This window comes from Ambystoma mexicanum, chromosome 11 (assembly GCF_040938575.1).
Source record: "Ambystoma mexicanum isolate Mex_15411 chromosome 11, UKY_AmexF1_1, whole genome shotgun sequence".
NCBI classification, from domain to species: domain Eukaryota; kingdom Metazoa; phylum Chordata; class Amphibia; order Caudata; family Ambystomatidae; genus Ambystoma; species Ambystoma mexicanum.
Window position 1 is genome coordinate 351,004,410 of NC_090934.1, and position 18,458 is coordinate 351,022,867.

General features: G+C 46.9%; 1 protein-coding gene across 3 annotated transcripts in view; it reads left to right on the plus strand.

Annotated features, from left to right (window-relative positions):
- PPP1R8 (protein phosphatase 1 regulatory subunit 8) overlaps positions 1 to 18,458 on the plus strand; it is a 407,852-nt gene that overhangs the window by 49,379 nt on the left and 340,015 nt on the right. For all 3 annotated transcript variants that reach the window (XM_069623057.1, XM_069623058.1, XM_069623059.1), the window contains exon 2: positions 14,726 to 14,786. In XM_069623057.1, the coding sequence (XP_069479158.1) occupies positions 14,726 to 14,786 (61 nt within the window). The remainder of the gene's footprint in view (positions 1 to 14,725; positions 14,787 to 18,458) is intronic.

Below are 18,458 nucleotides of genomic sequence, written 5' to 3' on the forward strand. Positions count from 1 at the left end.
GGACACACACTTGATGTCTTGATCTCCCCTGGCCTCCCCCTCTCTCTCCCTCTGACCACTCGTCTCTCCTGGAGTGACCACTGCCTTCTCTCCTCCCATCTCTCACTCCCCCCCCCCCCCCCCCCCCAGCCAACCCTACCCCAACACTGCCACTTATTTTCTCGGACATCCGACCAATGAAGCGTGTGTCAGCTGAGGCTTTCACTGCCACCTTCTCTCCCCCTCCTCCTCCTCTGGCCGACTCACACCCTGACGCAACCCTGTGCCTGAGGATCTGCTTGAAGTCAAAAGCCAAGTGTAATTCCTGGTATGACTCCGACCTAGCTACAGTTAAACGTAAGTGTAGGGCAGCCGAGAGGACATGGAGGGCTTCTTGCTCATCCTCTGACAAACTGGCCTGTCGCCTGCTACAAAGGCAATACCGACTCTCAGTCCGCACTAAGAAGAGAGCCCACATTCAAGCCCGTGTCTCTGCGGCATCGAACAACTCGGCCGAACTCTTTAAAATCTGCAAGGAGCTTGCCAACCCTGCAGCAGTCGCCACCCCTCCTCTTGCCTCCCAGGCTCTCTGCAATGCCCTTGCCTCACACTTTATCTCAAAAACCCAGGACATCCTGTCCACCCTCTCCTCCCCTGCCCTTCCTATTCCCTCTGTCTGTGCTTGCCGACCCCCCTCTTTAAACACCCCCCACTGTCCTTCTCGTCCTTTCCTCTTTGCTCCCCTGACTAGGTCGCTAGACAAGTCTGATCTATTAAAGCCTCATCAAAACAGGTTCATCCCTGCTCCTCTAAAACCATCAAGGACCACATTGACATCCTCGCCCCGGCCCTTGCTGATTTTTGCTATTACTCCTTTGCCACAGGATCCTTGCCCTCCCCTCTGAAGCACTCCCTTGTGCAACCTCTTCTCAAGAAACCCACAGCTGATCTTTCCTGTCCGGCTAACTACCGTGCAATTTCTATTGCTCCCTTTCTGGGAAAACCCCCTGGAAAAGCTGGCCATCTCTCAGCTTAACCTTCACTCAGATTCTGTTGGCTGTCTTCATGACCACTGGTCTGAGCAGCCAGAAGCATGGAAAATGCTCTCCTGAGCATCCGTGAAGATCTGCTCTCCAACCTGGACTCTAACATTCCCTCTGTCCTCATCCTTCTTGATCTCGCTTCTGCCTTCGACACAGTCAACCACATCATCCTGCTCGACCGTCACCGTGATAACCTGGGTATCACTGATCAGGCTCTGGCCTGGCTGATCTTTCTTCTCTGATCGGCCCTCCCATGTCCAACTGGCGTCCTTCCTATCATCTATCTTCCTCTCCACTTGTGGGGTTCCCCAGGGGTCTAACCTCTCACCCTCACTGTTCAACCAATACCTGGCAACTCTCGCCCACTGCATTTCCATTTTCTGCTCAAATTTCCAGTCCTATGCTGATGACACAACTCTTTTTCCGGCTGCCCTCGGCCACCTCCTTGCCCTTTCTTATCTCCGACTGCCATTCAAGATTGGTGTGCCGCAAATGACCTTTGTCTGAATGCCAGCAAGACTGAGATCCTCCTCATCGGCACACCATCTCCATCTTTTTCCCTCACTCTCTGGCCGGCCTCCCTTGGCTGCCCTCCTACCTGCAAGGCTAAGAACCCCAGGGTCATCTTCGACTTCACACTTTCCTTCTCCGCCCATATCTCTGAGGTCTCTAAAAAGTCAAACTTCCTACTGCATCTCCTCAGAGGTACTCTGCCTTTCCTCTCCTTCCCTCAGAAGCTCACTGTCTGCCAAGCTCTGGTTCTCCCTAGGTTGGACTGTTGTAACAGCCTCTTTCTAAATCTACCTGCCTCTACTCTCCGCCCTCTGCAACTTATCCAGAACAGGACTGCGAGACTTGTCCTTTGCCTCAAGCCCTGGGATCGTATCTCTCCAGCTCTGAAATCACTCCATTGGCTACCAGTGGATGCAAGGATTAAATTGAAAACCCTCTGCATTATCCACAAGGCTTTCTGGGGCCTGGGTCCAAAATACCTTCAGCTATCCCCCCGCAAATACCTCCCCTCTCGAGCTCTTCGCTCCTCTACCTTGAACTCCCTCCGGGTCAATCGTTTTTCAAAGAAACGTGCTGGGGGTAGATCTCTATCTTTGGCTGGGGCCTCCCTCTGGAGCAGCCTCCCTGCCACTCTAAAACTTGAGGAGAACCATCTCCGGTTCCGGAAGCACCTCAAGACCTTCCTCTTTTCTTCAGCCTTCCCTCCCCCTCTCCCCTACTGATCTGCTCTCTCTTGGCACTGTGCACCTAGCCACCCTCTGTCCCCTGGGCCCAGGTATCTGCTCACCCTGCCAACCTCCTGCACTGCCTCCTGGCCACCCCTTGCACTGGGGACTGTATCTGTACCCATACAGTCCTCCCCCCCCCCCTTACCCACCCATTTATTTTCTTCTTTTTCTGCACTTATCAGACTACCCAGTCTGCTGCCTTAAACACAGCACTTGCTGGCTGCACTACCACTGTTTATTGCCTCAATGTTCTGTTTATTTTTATTTTTTGTTCTGCTCTCCTCTGCACTTCACGCTCCCACTTCCATGCAAGTTTTCCCCTTTTTCCTTTCCCATGAACATGCGCGTTCTCAATGTCACTGGGCCAGTAAGATCGTTGTTTTTGTGTTCTCCCCTGTTCCCCTCCCCTCCCCTGTCGCGCTCTGAAACACTTGTGTACGAGCGCGATACAAATAAAATATCTTATCATATCAAATCTGAGGATGTCGTCCCTTCTTGCCAAAGGGGGAGCCACCTTGGTGAGGCTGGGAAGAGTTCCCCCTGTAGGACTCAGGATGATCTTGACCAGGGAATGCAGTGTCAATCTGCTTTTTCCACCTTTGATAAATCCTCCTGATCCCTCCTTGGAAAGGGCTAAAATATATTGTCAAACCAGCCAAACTTCTTTATCATGTTACCAAGCTAGTCACCCTAACTTGGATAATAACATTGAAAAGTCAGATAATGCAGAGTATTGCAAATGCGGTTTGAAAGCCGATACTGTGACAAAGAAGGTACCTAATCTATATTGTTGCCAACCCAAGTTGCATATCAGCGATAAAAACTCAAAAGATGCAAAGCGTTGTGGCTGTAACTTTAAGATGGGTACTGTGACGAAGATGATCAGGAGGAGAAGGATTGCTCACGAGGTATCAAGTGAGCGGTCTAGTTCCCAGCGGCCAGTAATTGGCTGCACGACATACAACAAGCCGAAACAGGAGATATATGGCAGTTCAAGGTGAGACGCAGAGGAGACGCCAGAACCGCCCCGCCCCCCCTCCCCCGAAGAGGACAAGCAGGGACACGAACCATGGCAGAGTCGGAACGCGCAGCTGAAGTGAGACCTCAGTCTGCAGAGACGCTGCAGACCCAGCTGGACACCCAAATGCTACCAGAGAATCCAGGAAGACAACAGCTGCCTGGGAACCGCCTGTACAACCAAGGAGAAGGCAGACAGGTACGCGGATGGTCCGGGAGCTGTGAGAGGACCGGGAGAAGCAACTGGGTGAACTCAAGAAACAGAACAAGAGGGGTTGGGACCATACGCTTTGGAAGTCGCAGGGAGACCAATGAGAAACGAAACAAATGCAGGATTTCTCTGCGAGTCTGCGACCAGCACTCAAAAGCCAGTGGGTCTGGGACCCTAATTAAAGAGCAGGTCTGGAACCCTGAACTTTATTAGAGACAGTTGTATACTTGGCAGGAGAGTGAACCAAACGGATGACCCACAACTGTGTGAGTCTGGTACCTGTACCCAAAGTCCAGAGGGACTAAGGACTTTGAGGAAAGTGGGGGTCTGGACCTCTGAGTCAAATGAGAAACCGTGATACACTTGATGAGTGACCCAAGTGGACACCACAGAACATCCTGAGTCTGGGGCTCACACCCAAGTATGAAAAAGGGGTTGGAACCCTGAGAGAAACAAAGATAATTCAACAACGATTGATAATTCAACAACGATTATTTAATTGCCAAGAGAATAAATCAGTCTGGCCAAAGAAATTGAGTCGGAAGCACACTCTCAGAAGAGAGTAAAATAAGGTTTAAACCCTTCTATATTTGGTATCAGACGTGCCAAGTCAATGGGTCACAAGAACTGTGAAGCTGCAGTCCCTCTTGTGACTTAAGATAGAACCACCCTAGGGGAAAGGAGCACAACCCTAGCAATTAGATACTTAGATTTGGAGCATTGTTTTGTATCACTTTTTACTATTAGTGGAACTTTTCTGTTATTTTAAAACACAGTGAACACTTGTTACTTTGAGAAGATACCATCTTTATTTATTTTTACATTTGTAGAGCACGCTAAACCCGGAGTCATCAAGGCACTGATGACTTCAAACCAGGTTAACACTAAAAGGTGTCTCAACCAGAATGTTTATATGTGAAAAGTGAATCCCTTCTATTTTTGTAAAGGTATGGTAGTCTTGGGTGTTTGAGCTCCGCCTATCTCTTTAGACCCAGATTTCTTAAAATATTAAATGCAAGAACTGGTGTGCCTTTGAGCCTATTTCGAATCCCAAAATTACATTTTTGTCTTTTTGACTCCCTTTTATTGAGTATACATTGTCAACATATTAGACGGAACAATAGATTACTAGTAAAATGTAATTCATCCAGATAGCATTCAAAGATTATATAGTAGTGTAAGTACATAAGGATTGAACAGAAACATTAAAAAAACAGTGAAGTTACAAAACATTCCCCTAGTATTTTCCCATCTAATTAAGAGATGGTACTAGAAGAGTCCTGCCCATAAAGTTGATTCATGGGCTCGGGGTGAACGCAGGTCTCATATTCTGAATGTTTCAGACCAATGGTCTAGAAATGCATGGGACAGTTTAACAACGCAGGGCTCCACTACGTTTCAGCAGTCATTCTCTGTATAGTTCTGCCTTCCTCAGGACTAGGAAAAGAAGGATTTCAAAGCAACCCCTGAGGAACAGAAGTATAAGTAGAGTTATTTGTATCTAAATTTATACTGGAAAAACATCTCGGATTAAGTCTGGTTAGATAATGTGATAAACATTGAATGATGGTTGAAAAGGGACGAAAAAGGTGAGATAAAGAGGAAAGGGTGAATAGATACCTTCCATGCTAAGCCCATGTAGGGACCATACCACACCTGTGGTGCTGTTAAAATGACAAGGAAAATTTGAAAAAGGTAGGGTGAGGGGGAGGACGTGATGTGCACCAAAAGTGCATTATTCTTAAGAAGCAATAGGAGAAGTGATAACATTTCCAAAATTCCGTTAGAGGGGAAATACTCTTGTATAGTTCCCCAGTCCCAATCGAAGTAGGGGGATGGTCCTCATTTAAGTAACGCACTTTACAAGGTTATATAGTTAATCACAATGGCTAGTGTGGATGAGCAGACATGTAGAAAGTGGAGCATGGGAAAGCAACAGTATTATTGGACTGTTCTTTTTGATCCTGGTTGAAGAGCCAAGTCCAGTAGGAGTGTTCCGCTCTTAGGGCAAGTGGGCGGAGGGCATTCAAGTTTCGGGATGCATAGACAGGGAAACTGCTGCCTCCTGCTTGATGCAGGTTAAATCTGGGGGTGATGAGCGTAGGTCTGGTAGACTGTGCTTTGTTGATCTTGCAGGATAAGTATCTGATGGCGTTGTTTTGTGTTTGACGGTCAATGGTTTGAACAAGATGCGCTTGCGAATAGGAAACCAGTGCACTTTTTTCCTTGCAGCGGAAATGTGATCTTTTTTGGGAATATTCAGGGTGGCTTGTAGAGCATTGTTTTGTGTGATTTTGTGATGTTCTGAGTACACAGTTATCTTAGGTTATTAGTGTTGGGGACAGAAGTAGGTTTTGGTGATACGACAGTGACTGACTTTTTAGTATCAGACTTTCTGACAAAACCATTAGTTTCTTTTGAGGTAGGGAAATTCCTCTAAGCTTTAGGGATAGGGAGACATTTTTCCTCATTGTTAATAAAAGTCTATAACCAAAGTTCTGATGTTTGTTAATCTGCTTAGAATCACATGCTGTGCATAGGTCCGACATCCAGTGGTCACTGCTGAGTATTGCATTTTGTTTTTCGTAGTCGAAAAGGGGACGTCGACAAGGCGTGTCTGTAACACTATCCCTATAGTGACGTGCGTTGTACCCACAATCCCTCACGCGTCGAGGTCCCTCAGATTGTTTTTTTTCCGCCCAGCTACTGGTCGCCTTTATGCGGAGCTCCTCGAGAGACATTGCCAAATAGTTTCTTCGACCTTTGGTCGTTTGTTATTAATATCAATAACGTAGATCCCTCCCTCGACGCAGAGCCGTTTCTCCGCCGAGTAAGATCTTCGACGGAAGGACAATCGGAGGGGATCCTTCGGCGCTGCACGTGGCCTGGCCTCGCCGGCCATACACAGTAGGGTTTTGTGGTCTTTCTTTCTTCTCTTTAAGAATGCCTTTCTCTTTCCCCTCCCTCTCTTTCGAGGTCGTAGTCACACTTATTACCCTCAGCTATGGAGAGGACGCCATTTAGGTTTTGCCCGCTTTGCAAGGGTAAATATACCTGGAAGGGTAAGCACAAACGGTGCAACCGTTGCTTACCCCTCGATCACCAGGAGGACGGCTGTGCGGCCTGTAAATTACTAAAGCCCAAAACTCTAAAAGACCGCAGGGTCAAAAGGTGGGCGGCCTATGCCATGTCTAGGCCTGACTCCTCACCCGCTGCCGCCGCCGCCGAGTGTGACGAGGACAGTGACTACACGGCCCCCGTAACGGAGGCTGTAGACCTCTCAAAGGAGCGTTCACGCTCCTCGTCGTCCATCCCCGGCCCCGACAAGCACGGCTCACGCCCAGCTTATGGGGATGAACAGCCCGGCGACAAGGACGCACACGGAAAAACACTAAAGCACATACCCCCCGGCACACATTCGTCGAAGACAAAGGCAGCCATAGTGCCAACGGGGATGCCGGGCCCACCGGCGTCTTCCGCCGACCGTAAGGGTCGTCAGCCCTCCCCGCCACCGCTTCCGCGACAGGCGACTGGGCACTCTAAAAATAAGGGCGCTAACACCAAAACCTCCGGCGACGCGCATCGCAAGAGCGCTCACGTTGCCAACAAGGACTCGACGGGCAAGGACTCGACGAGCAAGGACTCGACGAGCAAAGGCTCGACGTTACATAGCGCGACGGCGACCGATCCCTCGGAAGAGAGAATAATCGCCGAAAGCCTCGCGCGCATAGCATCTAAGGACGGCCAGAGACGTATGGCGAGTGAAACACCGAAAACTGCGCACAAGGCCAAAGATATGCCAAAAGCGCCGGAAAACATCAGGCCAGTTCCTGACACCGACAGAAGGCCCTAGCCAGCAAGAAGGCTACTCAGAAGGCGAAGGCTCTCTTTCTTCGACGTTATGGGACAGAACCAGACAATTACAGGAGGAAGAAACTCCTTTTTCTTTCCCAGACCGTCCTGGCCGACCTTAGTGGACCTTTGAAAGGTTCCAGACCTGTATGGACAAACTAGACGGGTTCATGTCCATCCCAGAAGACAGGGCACCCAAGAGACCAAGGGAGGCACCCCTGGAGAGTCCAAGGGCTAAATACCAGAAGTTTTATAACCCTATACAGGAGGACATATACTCTTACAATCCCACTGAGGAAGACACCTTCTTCCAGGAGGAAGATGAGTTCACCTATGTTGGGGACCAACAAGAAGAGGAAGGTTTTCACAAGGAAACTAACCTATGTGAGGAGGGATTCCAGGAAGACACAGGCGAGGGCGACCCAAATCCCTGGCAGTCACCGGCTAGGTCGACTGACACAGGCAGTAGCAGTATAGTCATCAGGTCTACTGAAACTACACCAGTCAGGAACCCTTCGCCTGTCGATGATCAACCCACCTTCAATGCACTGCTGAAGAAGGCAGCAGCACATTTCGAAATTGAAACTGGGGAGGTCACCCCAGACACCGATTTTGTGGAGAGGATTATCAAAGAAACCCCCCCCCCCCACTAGCCAGATTATACCCATCCTCGCCCCAGTTAAGAGACGTATTACACCTTCTCTTTCCACTCCTGCATTGGTGAGAGGGGTCAATCCGAGGATTGAGAAACTGTTCTCTCCCTCTCAATCAGACCCATTATATATTAAGGGTCACTCAATCCCGGACTCCCTGGTTGTGACCAACACCAGGAAAAGGGCAGGAGTCCCACTATCTACTAGCGGGGCACCCCCAGATAAAGAGGGGAAGAAGCTTTATGCCCTAGCCAAGAGAATCGCCACCTCTGCAGCATTCTCTACCAGAATCGCCAATAATACCCTATTGGCAAGCTACGCTGATGCTCAATGGGCTAAGCTCAAACAGGACATCGAAGAAGTTCCCGAACCCCTAAGGACTCGTTTACTGGCTACAGTTAACGAGGGCTCTCTGGTCAATCAAAGCATCGTCAAGAATACCCTCGATGCAGCAGAGACGGCTGGCCGCACTTTGGTACAAGGAATTTTACTGAAGCGTCACGTCTGGCTTCGCAATTCTGGATTTAAGGCGGAAACACAAGTGTCCCTTATTAATGAACCCATAGGAGTCTAACCTCTTTGGGAGAGCAGTGGATGACGCGCTGGAGAACGCGAAGAAAGAATTTGATACAATAAAGACCGTAGACCAAATTTCAAAACCCCCTAACAGGCGGGGATTTGGTAATAAGCGCTTTTTTCGTGGACAACGCCAGCAACAAAACCAACAACAGTATTCTGCCAGCAACTACCAGGGTAATAGCGGCCAGTACAATCAGAGGGGTCAACGCCGGGGCAAGGGAAGAGGCCGGGGTTCCACCCCCAGAGGTTCCCAAGCCAACAACACCACCAAGTGACGCAAAGATTTGCGTCCCCTCCCATGCAACGCCGGTCGGGGGCCGGTTAACATCCTTTCTTCCAGCATGGGAGGGAATAACATCAGACCGCTGGGTACTTTCCACCGTAGCCCGCGGCTACTGTATAGAGTTCAACAGTTCCCCAACATACAGACCCCCCAGGGGACGCCGCATGACACCAGAACACCTCGCCATCCTTCTCCAAGAAGTGGACCAACTGCTGGAAAAAGGAGCCATAGAGGTCGTGCCTCTATCTCAGGTAATGGAAGGTATTTATTCAGTGTACTTCCTTGTACCCAAAAAGGATCTAACCATGCGCCCTGTATTAGATCTGTGCCCAGCGAACAAGTTTGTCAAACCCCAAAAGTTTTGTATGGTGACCTTACAGGAAGTGATCCCACTGCTATCACAGGGAGATTACATGGCAACACTGGACATGAAAGATGCATACTTTCATATTTTAATGTTGCCAGCGCACAGAAAATACCTCAGGTTCATGATAGAGGGCAAACACTACCAGTTCAGAGTGCTACCCTTCGGCATAGCATCTGCACCAAGGGTATTCACGAAAGTACTGGCAGTGGCAGCGGCCCACCTGCGCAGGTTATCCATCCCAGTATACCCTTACCTCGACGACTGGCTCATAACAGGGGATTCTTACGAGACATGCTTCTCAAACACCCAAAAGACTGTAGACCTTTTGTTCCAACTGGGCTTCTCCATCAACGAGAAGAAGTCCAACTTAGACCCCAGCCAAGTCAAACAATTCCTAGGGGCTCTAATTCGAACAAAGGACGGCCTCGTCTTCCCCTCCAACGAGAGGGTCCAAAACATGCTGTTTCAGATCCCCCAATATGTGGCAGGTCGAGAGGTGACGGTGCGCAAAGCGATGCGATTGCTAGGAATGATGGCGTTGTGTATTTATTTGGTACCTCACGCGCGCCTGCGCATGCGCCCAATGCAAGAGTGGCTCAACAGCCAGTGGTGTCAGGTCAGCGGACAATGGGACGATCTAGTGGTGGTCTCGCAAGCCTTGGTTCTCTCGCTACGGTGGTGGACAAAGGAAAACCTGATAATAGGGAAGCCCTTTGCCACACCCGCAGTGGAGGCCACTCTAACCACGGACGCATCCCTCACAGGATGGGGGGGCTCACCTATCCCATCAGTCTGCTCACGGAGTGTGGACTCCGAACGTAGCATCCAAGCACATAAACCTACTGGAGCTACTGGCGGTGTTCAAAGCACTAAAAGCCTTCCAGGAACTCCTACAAGGGAAGACAGTGATGGTCCTTACAGACAGCACCACAGCCATGTACTACATCAACAAGCGGGGGGGGCACCCACTCTCCAGGACTGTCCAAGCTGTCCCAGAATATATGGAGGTGAGCTCTCAAACACAACATGTTCCTACTGTCACAACACGTACCAGGGGAACTCAATCTGCTAGCAGACGAACTCAGCAGAGACTTCCCCCTGCCCGAAGAGTACGCATCGCGATTGCACGAAGACATCGTCTTAGACGTCTTCACGCAATGGGGATTCCCGGAAATAGACCTGTTCGCAACTCTGGAGAACTCACAATGCCAAAGTTCCGCCTCCAGGTACCCCCAGAACCAGTCCAAGGGGAACGGTCTGTCGATTCAATGGTCAGGGAAATTTGTTTACGCCTTTCCCCCGACTCCCCTTCTCAACAAAGTGGTGCACAAGATGCACCAGGAGCAAGTTACCATGATACTAGTGGCCCCAATGTGGGCCCGGCAGCCATGGTTCGCTCACTTGATGGAGATGTCCCTATCTCCCCCAGTGAAACTTCCCTGCCCGTACAACATGCTGTCACAGGACAAGGGCAGGACACTGCATCCATGCCCTCAGACCATGAACTTAGCAGCCTGGCTCCTGAGATCATAGAATTTGGACATCTACAACTCCCGCAGAGATGTATGGACATCCTCAGGGAAGCCAGAAAACCTAATACTCGCCACTGCTATTCTAGCAAGTGGAAAAGATTTGTCATCTGGTGTAGAGGTAAGAGCATAAACCCGGTTGCCTGCTCTCCCACACACATTGTTCTGTACTTGACCCATTTACTGGATTCAGGTCTAGTGTTCAATTCCATTAAAGTCCACCTGGCGGCACTTTCTGCATACACCACTTCCCAACTTAGTGTTGTGGTGGAAGATACCAGTTATCAAGGCCCTCATGGAGGGGGTAAAGAGAATACACCCTCCGATAGCTAACCCAGCTCCCAGATGGGGACTTAAATGTGGTACTTTCTCGACTCATGGGCTCGCCTTTTGAACCCATGCACAAGGCAACTCTTAAAGACCTCACTCTTAAGACTGCTTTCCTAATAGCTATCACCTCCATTAGGCGAGTAAGTGAACTACAGGCTCTTTCTATTCTAGACCCCTTCGTAACAGTTCACAAGGATAAGGTGGTTCTACGCACACACCCAAGGTTTGCACCAACATTCATCTCGAAATTCCATGTAAACCAGTCAATAGAACTACCAACGTTCTTTCAAAACCCTTCCAGCTTGGGAGAAAAAAGTCTGCATACACTAGATGTACGCAGAGCTGTCATGTTCTACATGGAAAGAACCAGGCCACTGAGAAAGACTAATCAGTTCTTGTCTCGGTGGCAGCAGGAAGAGAAGGAGATGCAGTCTCAAAGTCCACTATATCTAGATGGATTGTTCAATGCATCACTCTGTTACACTCTTGCTAAGAGAGAACTACCCTTCTAGCCAAGAGCACATTCTACTCGAGGCACTGGGGCTTCCATAGCGTTCATTGCAAATGTTCCCCTTGAGTCCATCTGCAAAGCGGCTACCTGGAGTTCTGTGCACACCTTTACAAAACACTACTGTCTAGATGCACACTCTAGATCTGACTCCCAGGTGGGACAGGCAGTATTAAGACATCTTTTCTCTACTGTTCCTTCTCATAACCCACCGCCAACTCTGGGTACTGCTCGCTAGTCTATGCAGAGCATGTGATTCTAAGCAGATTAACAAACATCAGAAGACAATGCATTACTTACCGTAAAAGCATTTCTGATGGTTGTATCTGCTTAGATTCACATGCGCCCACCCTTCCTCCCCGCTCGGATGGAAGGAACATAGACACCTTTCTACATCTCTCTCTTTTCTGTACTCACTCACGTATAGAAGGCTCCCTCAGGGCAGAAAAAATACAAACAGAGGGACCTCGACGCGTGAGGGATTGTGGGTACAACGCACGTCACTATAGGGATAGTGTTACAGACACGCCATGTCGACGTCCCCTTTTCGACTACGAAAAACAAAATGCAATACTCCGCAGTGACCACTGGATGTCGGACCTATGCACAGGTGATACAACCATCAGTAATGCTTTTACGGTAAGTAATGCATTGTCATATACCAACATTGTGTACGAGCCTTACTTCTGCAACCTTACACCCTATAATTATGTGACCTTTTTTCTAAACCATTTCTTAGATCCATTTTGATTATTCACCCTCTTGGAGCATGGAAGACCAGGACCACCATAATTAAAAAAAAAATATTATTAAAGTATATTCATGGATTAAAAAAAAAAACGTATACACTGCCAAAATAATAAAACATTTATATACGCATTATACAATTCATTGATCATTTCCGAATGAAAAATGTCTTCAATCTGTATAAAACTCATTCTCCTATCTCAGGGTTGCTATCTATTCGCATACTAAAGCTAAACACAATACTAATGGAATAAGAAATTCCAATCCTATGTGCTATGTCCTAATTCATGTAATGGTTTCCTCTGTTTTTGCTGAAGAAACTGGTATGAAAAAGAACTGTACAACCGCAGTCTTTCAGGCTGAATTTCATCCCATTCCTACATCATGGCCAAAAGGTTGCAGTGCCTAAAGAATCATAATTTTAGACACTAATGTTCTCATATAGGATGCAATCGCCCGGCAGTGTAAAAAGTAATGGTCTCCAAGACACTTGGACGTTTGCATTGTCTTCAGGTATGTGCTGCTTTTGAAATCTTCAAACCAGGGCCCACAATCTCTAGAGTTTCAAGTAAGTTAATCCTGAACTTCATATAAATGCACCTCAGCCTGTTCGGAAATTGAGTCCATCTGTACCAAGGAAAATAGCTTGCATATTCCTACAGTCTTTGATTTGCTTCCAGTACCATCCAGTTGTTAATCGAATCCCAAACTTTGACTTTGCCTTTCAGATCAATTAAGTTTGCTTCCAAAGAGGCATTCATGTTCAGCATAAAACCAATTTTGCCCAAAAAGCTTTAGTTCAACTCCTGAAATGTTCTAAGCTCTGATGGCGTACCTTGACGCATAGCTTCTCTTTGTGCAGTCATTGTGGTTAACGAAAGGAGCTGTGTATGCATCTCGTTTTCTTCAATCTTGCCCATGTAACCACAGTAGTATACCTTTTTTGGTCTGTTTCCTATACCCAGCATTGTGATGTAAAATATAACCACAAAATAGCTCCACATGTTTCAGTAAAGTACATCTTGCCCCATAAAATCCCAACAGCAGCACCGGCCTCATGGATTTAAAACCATGATTGTCTGAAAGGTGAGACGCAATGCACACCAGCAGCATGATAGATACTTTAGCAAAGTCCCTTACCAAAGGGACTTTACAGCAACCATCTTCACAGCCACTTTTCCGTCGGAGGCTTATAAGCTCTCTTCCTGTGGGGAAAGGCTAATGTCCGGGCACCACATAGTTTTAGTTCCACAGTGAAAGTGATGTTGTTTATTTAGTTAAAGGTTGAAAACCCAATGAGTTTGCTCCAAAGCAGACTTCCGGATAAGGTTTTAAGGCCATGTTGGTCTTGGTTAGGGTGCAATAAAGTAAATTATTTGTTAGCCACGGAATAAGTCGCAAACATAACAAAATGGTCATACAAAGGAGGCCTTTTCTGACATCATACGTCTTGCAAACATTGCATAAATAGGTCTCAAAATTTGCACTAGCTATTAACGATTGATAATTGACTCTTGGCGAGTAAGATCTGGTCTCCTTTTTACATATGGAGTATTGAGGGGGAGAGTGACTTTTTATGCATGGCTAGCAACTTGCAATTTCAAATGTGTAACCCTGTCCGTTTGAAACACCGCACACCAACATAAAGAGTGTTTGTTTCACTATAGTGAAAGAAAACATTGCATTTGTAATGACGTGGATGGCATTGAAGGTCTATGTGCAGGTGTTATGTCTCGTTCTCTCTCTCCCAATGTATTGTACATGCTGGACAATAAACAATAAGGCACTGTTAGTTGAAGGGCAAAGCGGATGGCTTAGAACACCCCTCAATTTTCAAATTACCTTGCTTTGGACATGCATGTGTAGGTCTTGCATTTGTGTTTCTTTCCTCTTCTGCAATGGGGCTCCAGTTTATGACCATGTATCTTTTTTTAAACCGAAGCAACATATTTAATGACATCTTAACCATCAGGACTGATGAGCAGAATCCCTGTATGAAAAAAGAAATGGTTCAGTTTGAGGAAACTAATGGCAGTAAAAGCTTTAACTGGTATTTTGTTAACTGGAATGCTCCATTACTGCAATGCTCCGATTTTGGATCATGATGGTAGAGGAAACTGGCCGAGATGCTTGGCCATCTTGCCTTTTTGCTTATTCTGGCTCTGAGAACCGAAATTTGGTTTTGTAGGCATTTTTGATTATCTGCGACCATTAATTCCAAATGGTGCCAGATGAAGCTTTTACTGTACTTGTATTTTTAAGAGTGCAGGTACTACACTGGTCTCTTGCAGGAAAGACATTGAATACTCTGCCATTCACGATGATTACACATCTGCGCTAACCATTCAAGTTTATAACCAATTTTATTCACATCTTTTTTCTCTAGGGCAGGCAAGCCACCTCCTGGTTTACATCTTGATGTAGTCAAAGGAGACAAACTTATAGAGGTATGGAAAAGTATGACTCCCCCCCCCCCCCCCCCCCCCCACACCCCATCCTAAAACCTGCACCTTTTTATGTATTTTGTTGTACTGTTTATTGAAATGTAATTGTCAAACTTTTAGGGGAGTGACTACATGAGTTATGGCTGTTCAGGTGTAGTGGATAAGACCGGTCAGCTGGCATGAACCAGAAAGTGTTGCCCATCACATTGCTGTACTTCTCCAAAAGAGAAGTATGCCGTCATTTAAAAAGAGAAATGTTGCTTCTTAAGGGGAGAGTGTAAATGCTGTAAGTGTTATGGAGATGTATCAGCTGTATGCTTAATCCTCTCTCCTTGTGAGACCCACAGCACTTGACTTCTGGACCTTTTCTTTTTGTTCTCCTGAATGAGCATTTTTCCCCCTGTTCATTCTTACTTGCTCTAACCATGCAGACTTTGTTCTTTGTTTTGCCTTACTTTGTGGAGTCTTGCTTTCCTCTGTATCTCTAAAAGGCATCTGTGATTCACCTTTGCAGCACACAGCACCCGATGTGCAGTGTTGCTGGGTACCCTTTGGTTTCTCCTTTTGTATTCATTAATTTTCCCTAAGAACTACTGTTCTTAAGGAAAGAGGGATACTTTGTAGCCTTCTTAAAACTTTACTGATGAGAGACTAGCACATACCACATTTATGTTGAATGCTAAGGGGATACCTAGTATCCGCCTGCGCCTGTGACTTTCTGGTCTCAGTGACAATCCTAAAGTTATGGCTGGTGGCAGTGGACGTGTTCTACCAACATTTGTGCTATTTTCTGCCGCAGTCTATAGTCCCAATCTTGGTTATGCACAAAAGTGTCACCTATGTCCTAACATGGTGGCTCCTTTCTTTTTTCGCCATTTCTTGTGTGGTTGTCCTTTGTTAGCCCTTCTACCATTCTGGGAGGGGAAGGTCTGTGTGTAAGTTTTGCCTTTGGTGGGAACCCTTTGTGTCCCTGCCTAGGCCCCAGTATGTCTGTGAGAACAGGATGCAGGGGAGGAGTTCGACACTCCCCTGTCCGCTGATGAGCCTGAATGGAACCATTTCTGACTCGGGTGGGAGGTGGCTGTCCTGATTGGACAGCCACCCACCCCTTTCTGTGAACTGCAGGTAGGGTTTGCAGAGGAGTTAATTGGAAATCGGAATAAAAGGTGAGGTGTGCCTGAGACAGAAGGCAAGTCGACCACTGGAGCTGAAGATCCAAATCGACGACCCTTCCAGTAACAGTGAAGCGAGCATTGCTGTTCTGATCCTGTTTTCTCATCGACCGATGAGCTCCGAAGAGGACTGGTTCCCTTTGGCTGGTGGGACTAACCAGCCGTAAGATGAACTGTAGATTGAGCCATCCCTGAGGTGCTGTGACCTTCCAGAGCTGCAAACCACAAATACCAGGAGACCTCCAACTCGTTTGCAGTGCAACATCTTTATTGTGCATTTGGTAGGTGCTTATACAACAAGTAAATTGTGTTTCAAAGTGCCCACAGGGCAATAGGGAGAGAACATGGGATTGAAAACAATGTATACATTGGCTGATGAAGGCTAACCTACTTAGCCTTGTGAGTATTCAGAACGTGCAAGTGCAGAGAGGGAAGAGAGAGTGGGGGTCTGGGGGGGTAAGTGCTGGAGTGTCCATGCTCGTGGGTGAGCAGCAGATATAAGTGCCCAGTATAGTAAGTGCTAGGGAGTGTTGAGCTGCAATAAGTAGGTAAGTGCAGGCCTACAGTGGGTGCCGGGGCAAGTGCTGTGTGTAGGCAGAGGCTGAGAAGATTGGGAGTCGGAGGCCAGGCCCCTAAGGACACATAAGGTCCCTGGTCACCTATCACAGCGACTGTGAGATTAGCAGAGGACTGAAGAAGGGAAGGAGGAGGTGAAGGTCTTGAGGAGCTTCTGGAATTGGAGGAGGTCCGGCTCAAGACTTAACGGAAGGGGGAGCCAACTGAAGAGAGATTGGCCTCTGGCCCTCCACACACAAAGTTGGTACCAGAGGAACATAGAGGTTGAGTATTTAGTTTGAGCAAGTTGCAGATGGCGTGGTCCCGGCCCCAGACAGCCTTGTGAATAATGCAAAGGGATTTGAATTTAATCCGTGCAGCAACTGGGAGCCAGTGTAGAGTTTTTTGGGCAGTAGAGATGCGTTCCCTGGGCTTGAGGCCAAGGATACGTCTTGCTGACCTATTCTGGATTCGCTGGAGGGGTCGCTGAGAGGAAGAGCGTAGATTCAGCAGAAGGCTGTTGAAGTAGTCAAGCCTAGAGCGAACCAGGGCTCTGTTTAACATTAAGCTTCTGGGGGAAAGTGAGAAAAGGGAGAATTCCTTTGAGAAGGAGTTGTTCTTGGCAATGTCCTGAATGTGAGGGAGGAAGACGAGAGAGGAATCGAAGATGACTCCAAGATTTCTTTTTTTGTATTGTTGCATATAGAGTTTACAAGAAACCTTATATGATCTAAATCATTAGAAACAACGTAAAAGAAACAGCACTTTCCATATAAAATGATGGAAGAAAAATAAATTTTGCCATGACATTATAAAACAATACATAGATCACATATTGAATTGTAAATTAACACAATTCATCTGTCTAAAAGAAGAAAGGATAAAGTTAAATATACAAAAAAAAGCCTTCCCTACAGTACAATCTATTCAACAGAATCACATCAGGATGAAGTGCCCAGCTTTAGGTTTTTCCTATCCAGTTCAGAACTAAGAAAAGTAAGGAAAAATAGAGCTAGAACCAAAGAAATACTAGTGCCCCACATGCAGTGACACCAAAATAGGTTCCTGGACACTTCTGAGATGTCAGCGTTCTTATCCCTGAAGGAGTTGACACGTTCTTTATCAAAAAACGAGCATACAACCAAGTGCTTCAGCGCTTCTCGAGAATTGATTACTCCACAGAACCTGCACTTGCTCTGAGGTGCGTGCAAAACAGCTGAAGTATTCTGCTCGCTCCAATGCCTAATCTTCTCATAAACAGGCAGTGGATTTAGTCTAAAACGCATGTAATTCATGCATATTTTGGAACAGGGAAATTGCTGAAGATACAACAGTAAACATTCCCTTGCATTGACAAACTGGGAATATTCCTAAAAGCTTGTATAAGAGTCCACTGTCTCAGCCCAGTCAAACCTAAAGAAGATATGTTTAATCTGCCCCAGTCTTGGAACAAGATCATGTTCTTGGGAAACATTAATGCAAGCCAGTACTGAGCTCATCCTATCTCTAAACTCTCGTATGGACGGAACAGTAACGGCAAGCATAGCCACATTTAAATTATCATAAAGAGAATTCTTGGAGGGTCAATCATTCTTCTGAAAAAGAAAAGCTGTCTCAAGACATACCTGGCCTTTAAGGACTCAAGACACAGCTCGTGTCCAATGATAGCATTAGGCATTGCCATCGAAAGGCCAAGAACGTCCTTCCAGATCCTCCCCTGAAGGATGTTTAAGATATTACCCATATTGTGAGAGCAAAGGTTAAGACCGTACAGAATGATGGCTTCAAATTTGGCTAAATAATAGCGCCTCAGGGGCAGCAAGGAAAATTTACAGACTTTCTGCTTTAGATACTTAATTTGAGCAGTACGTTTTTTAGATTTAGCAGCCAAGATAGTTTTCCAGTATTTGATACTGCCCCGATTTGACATATAATAGCCCAAATAAAT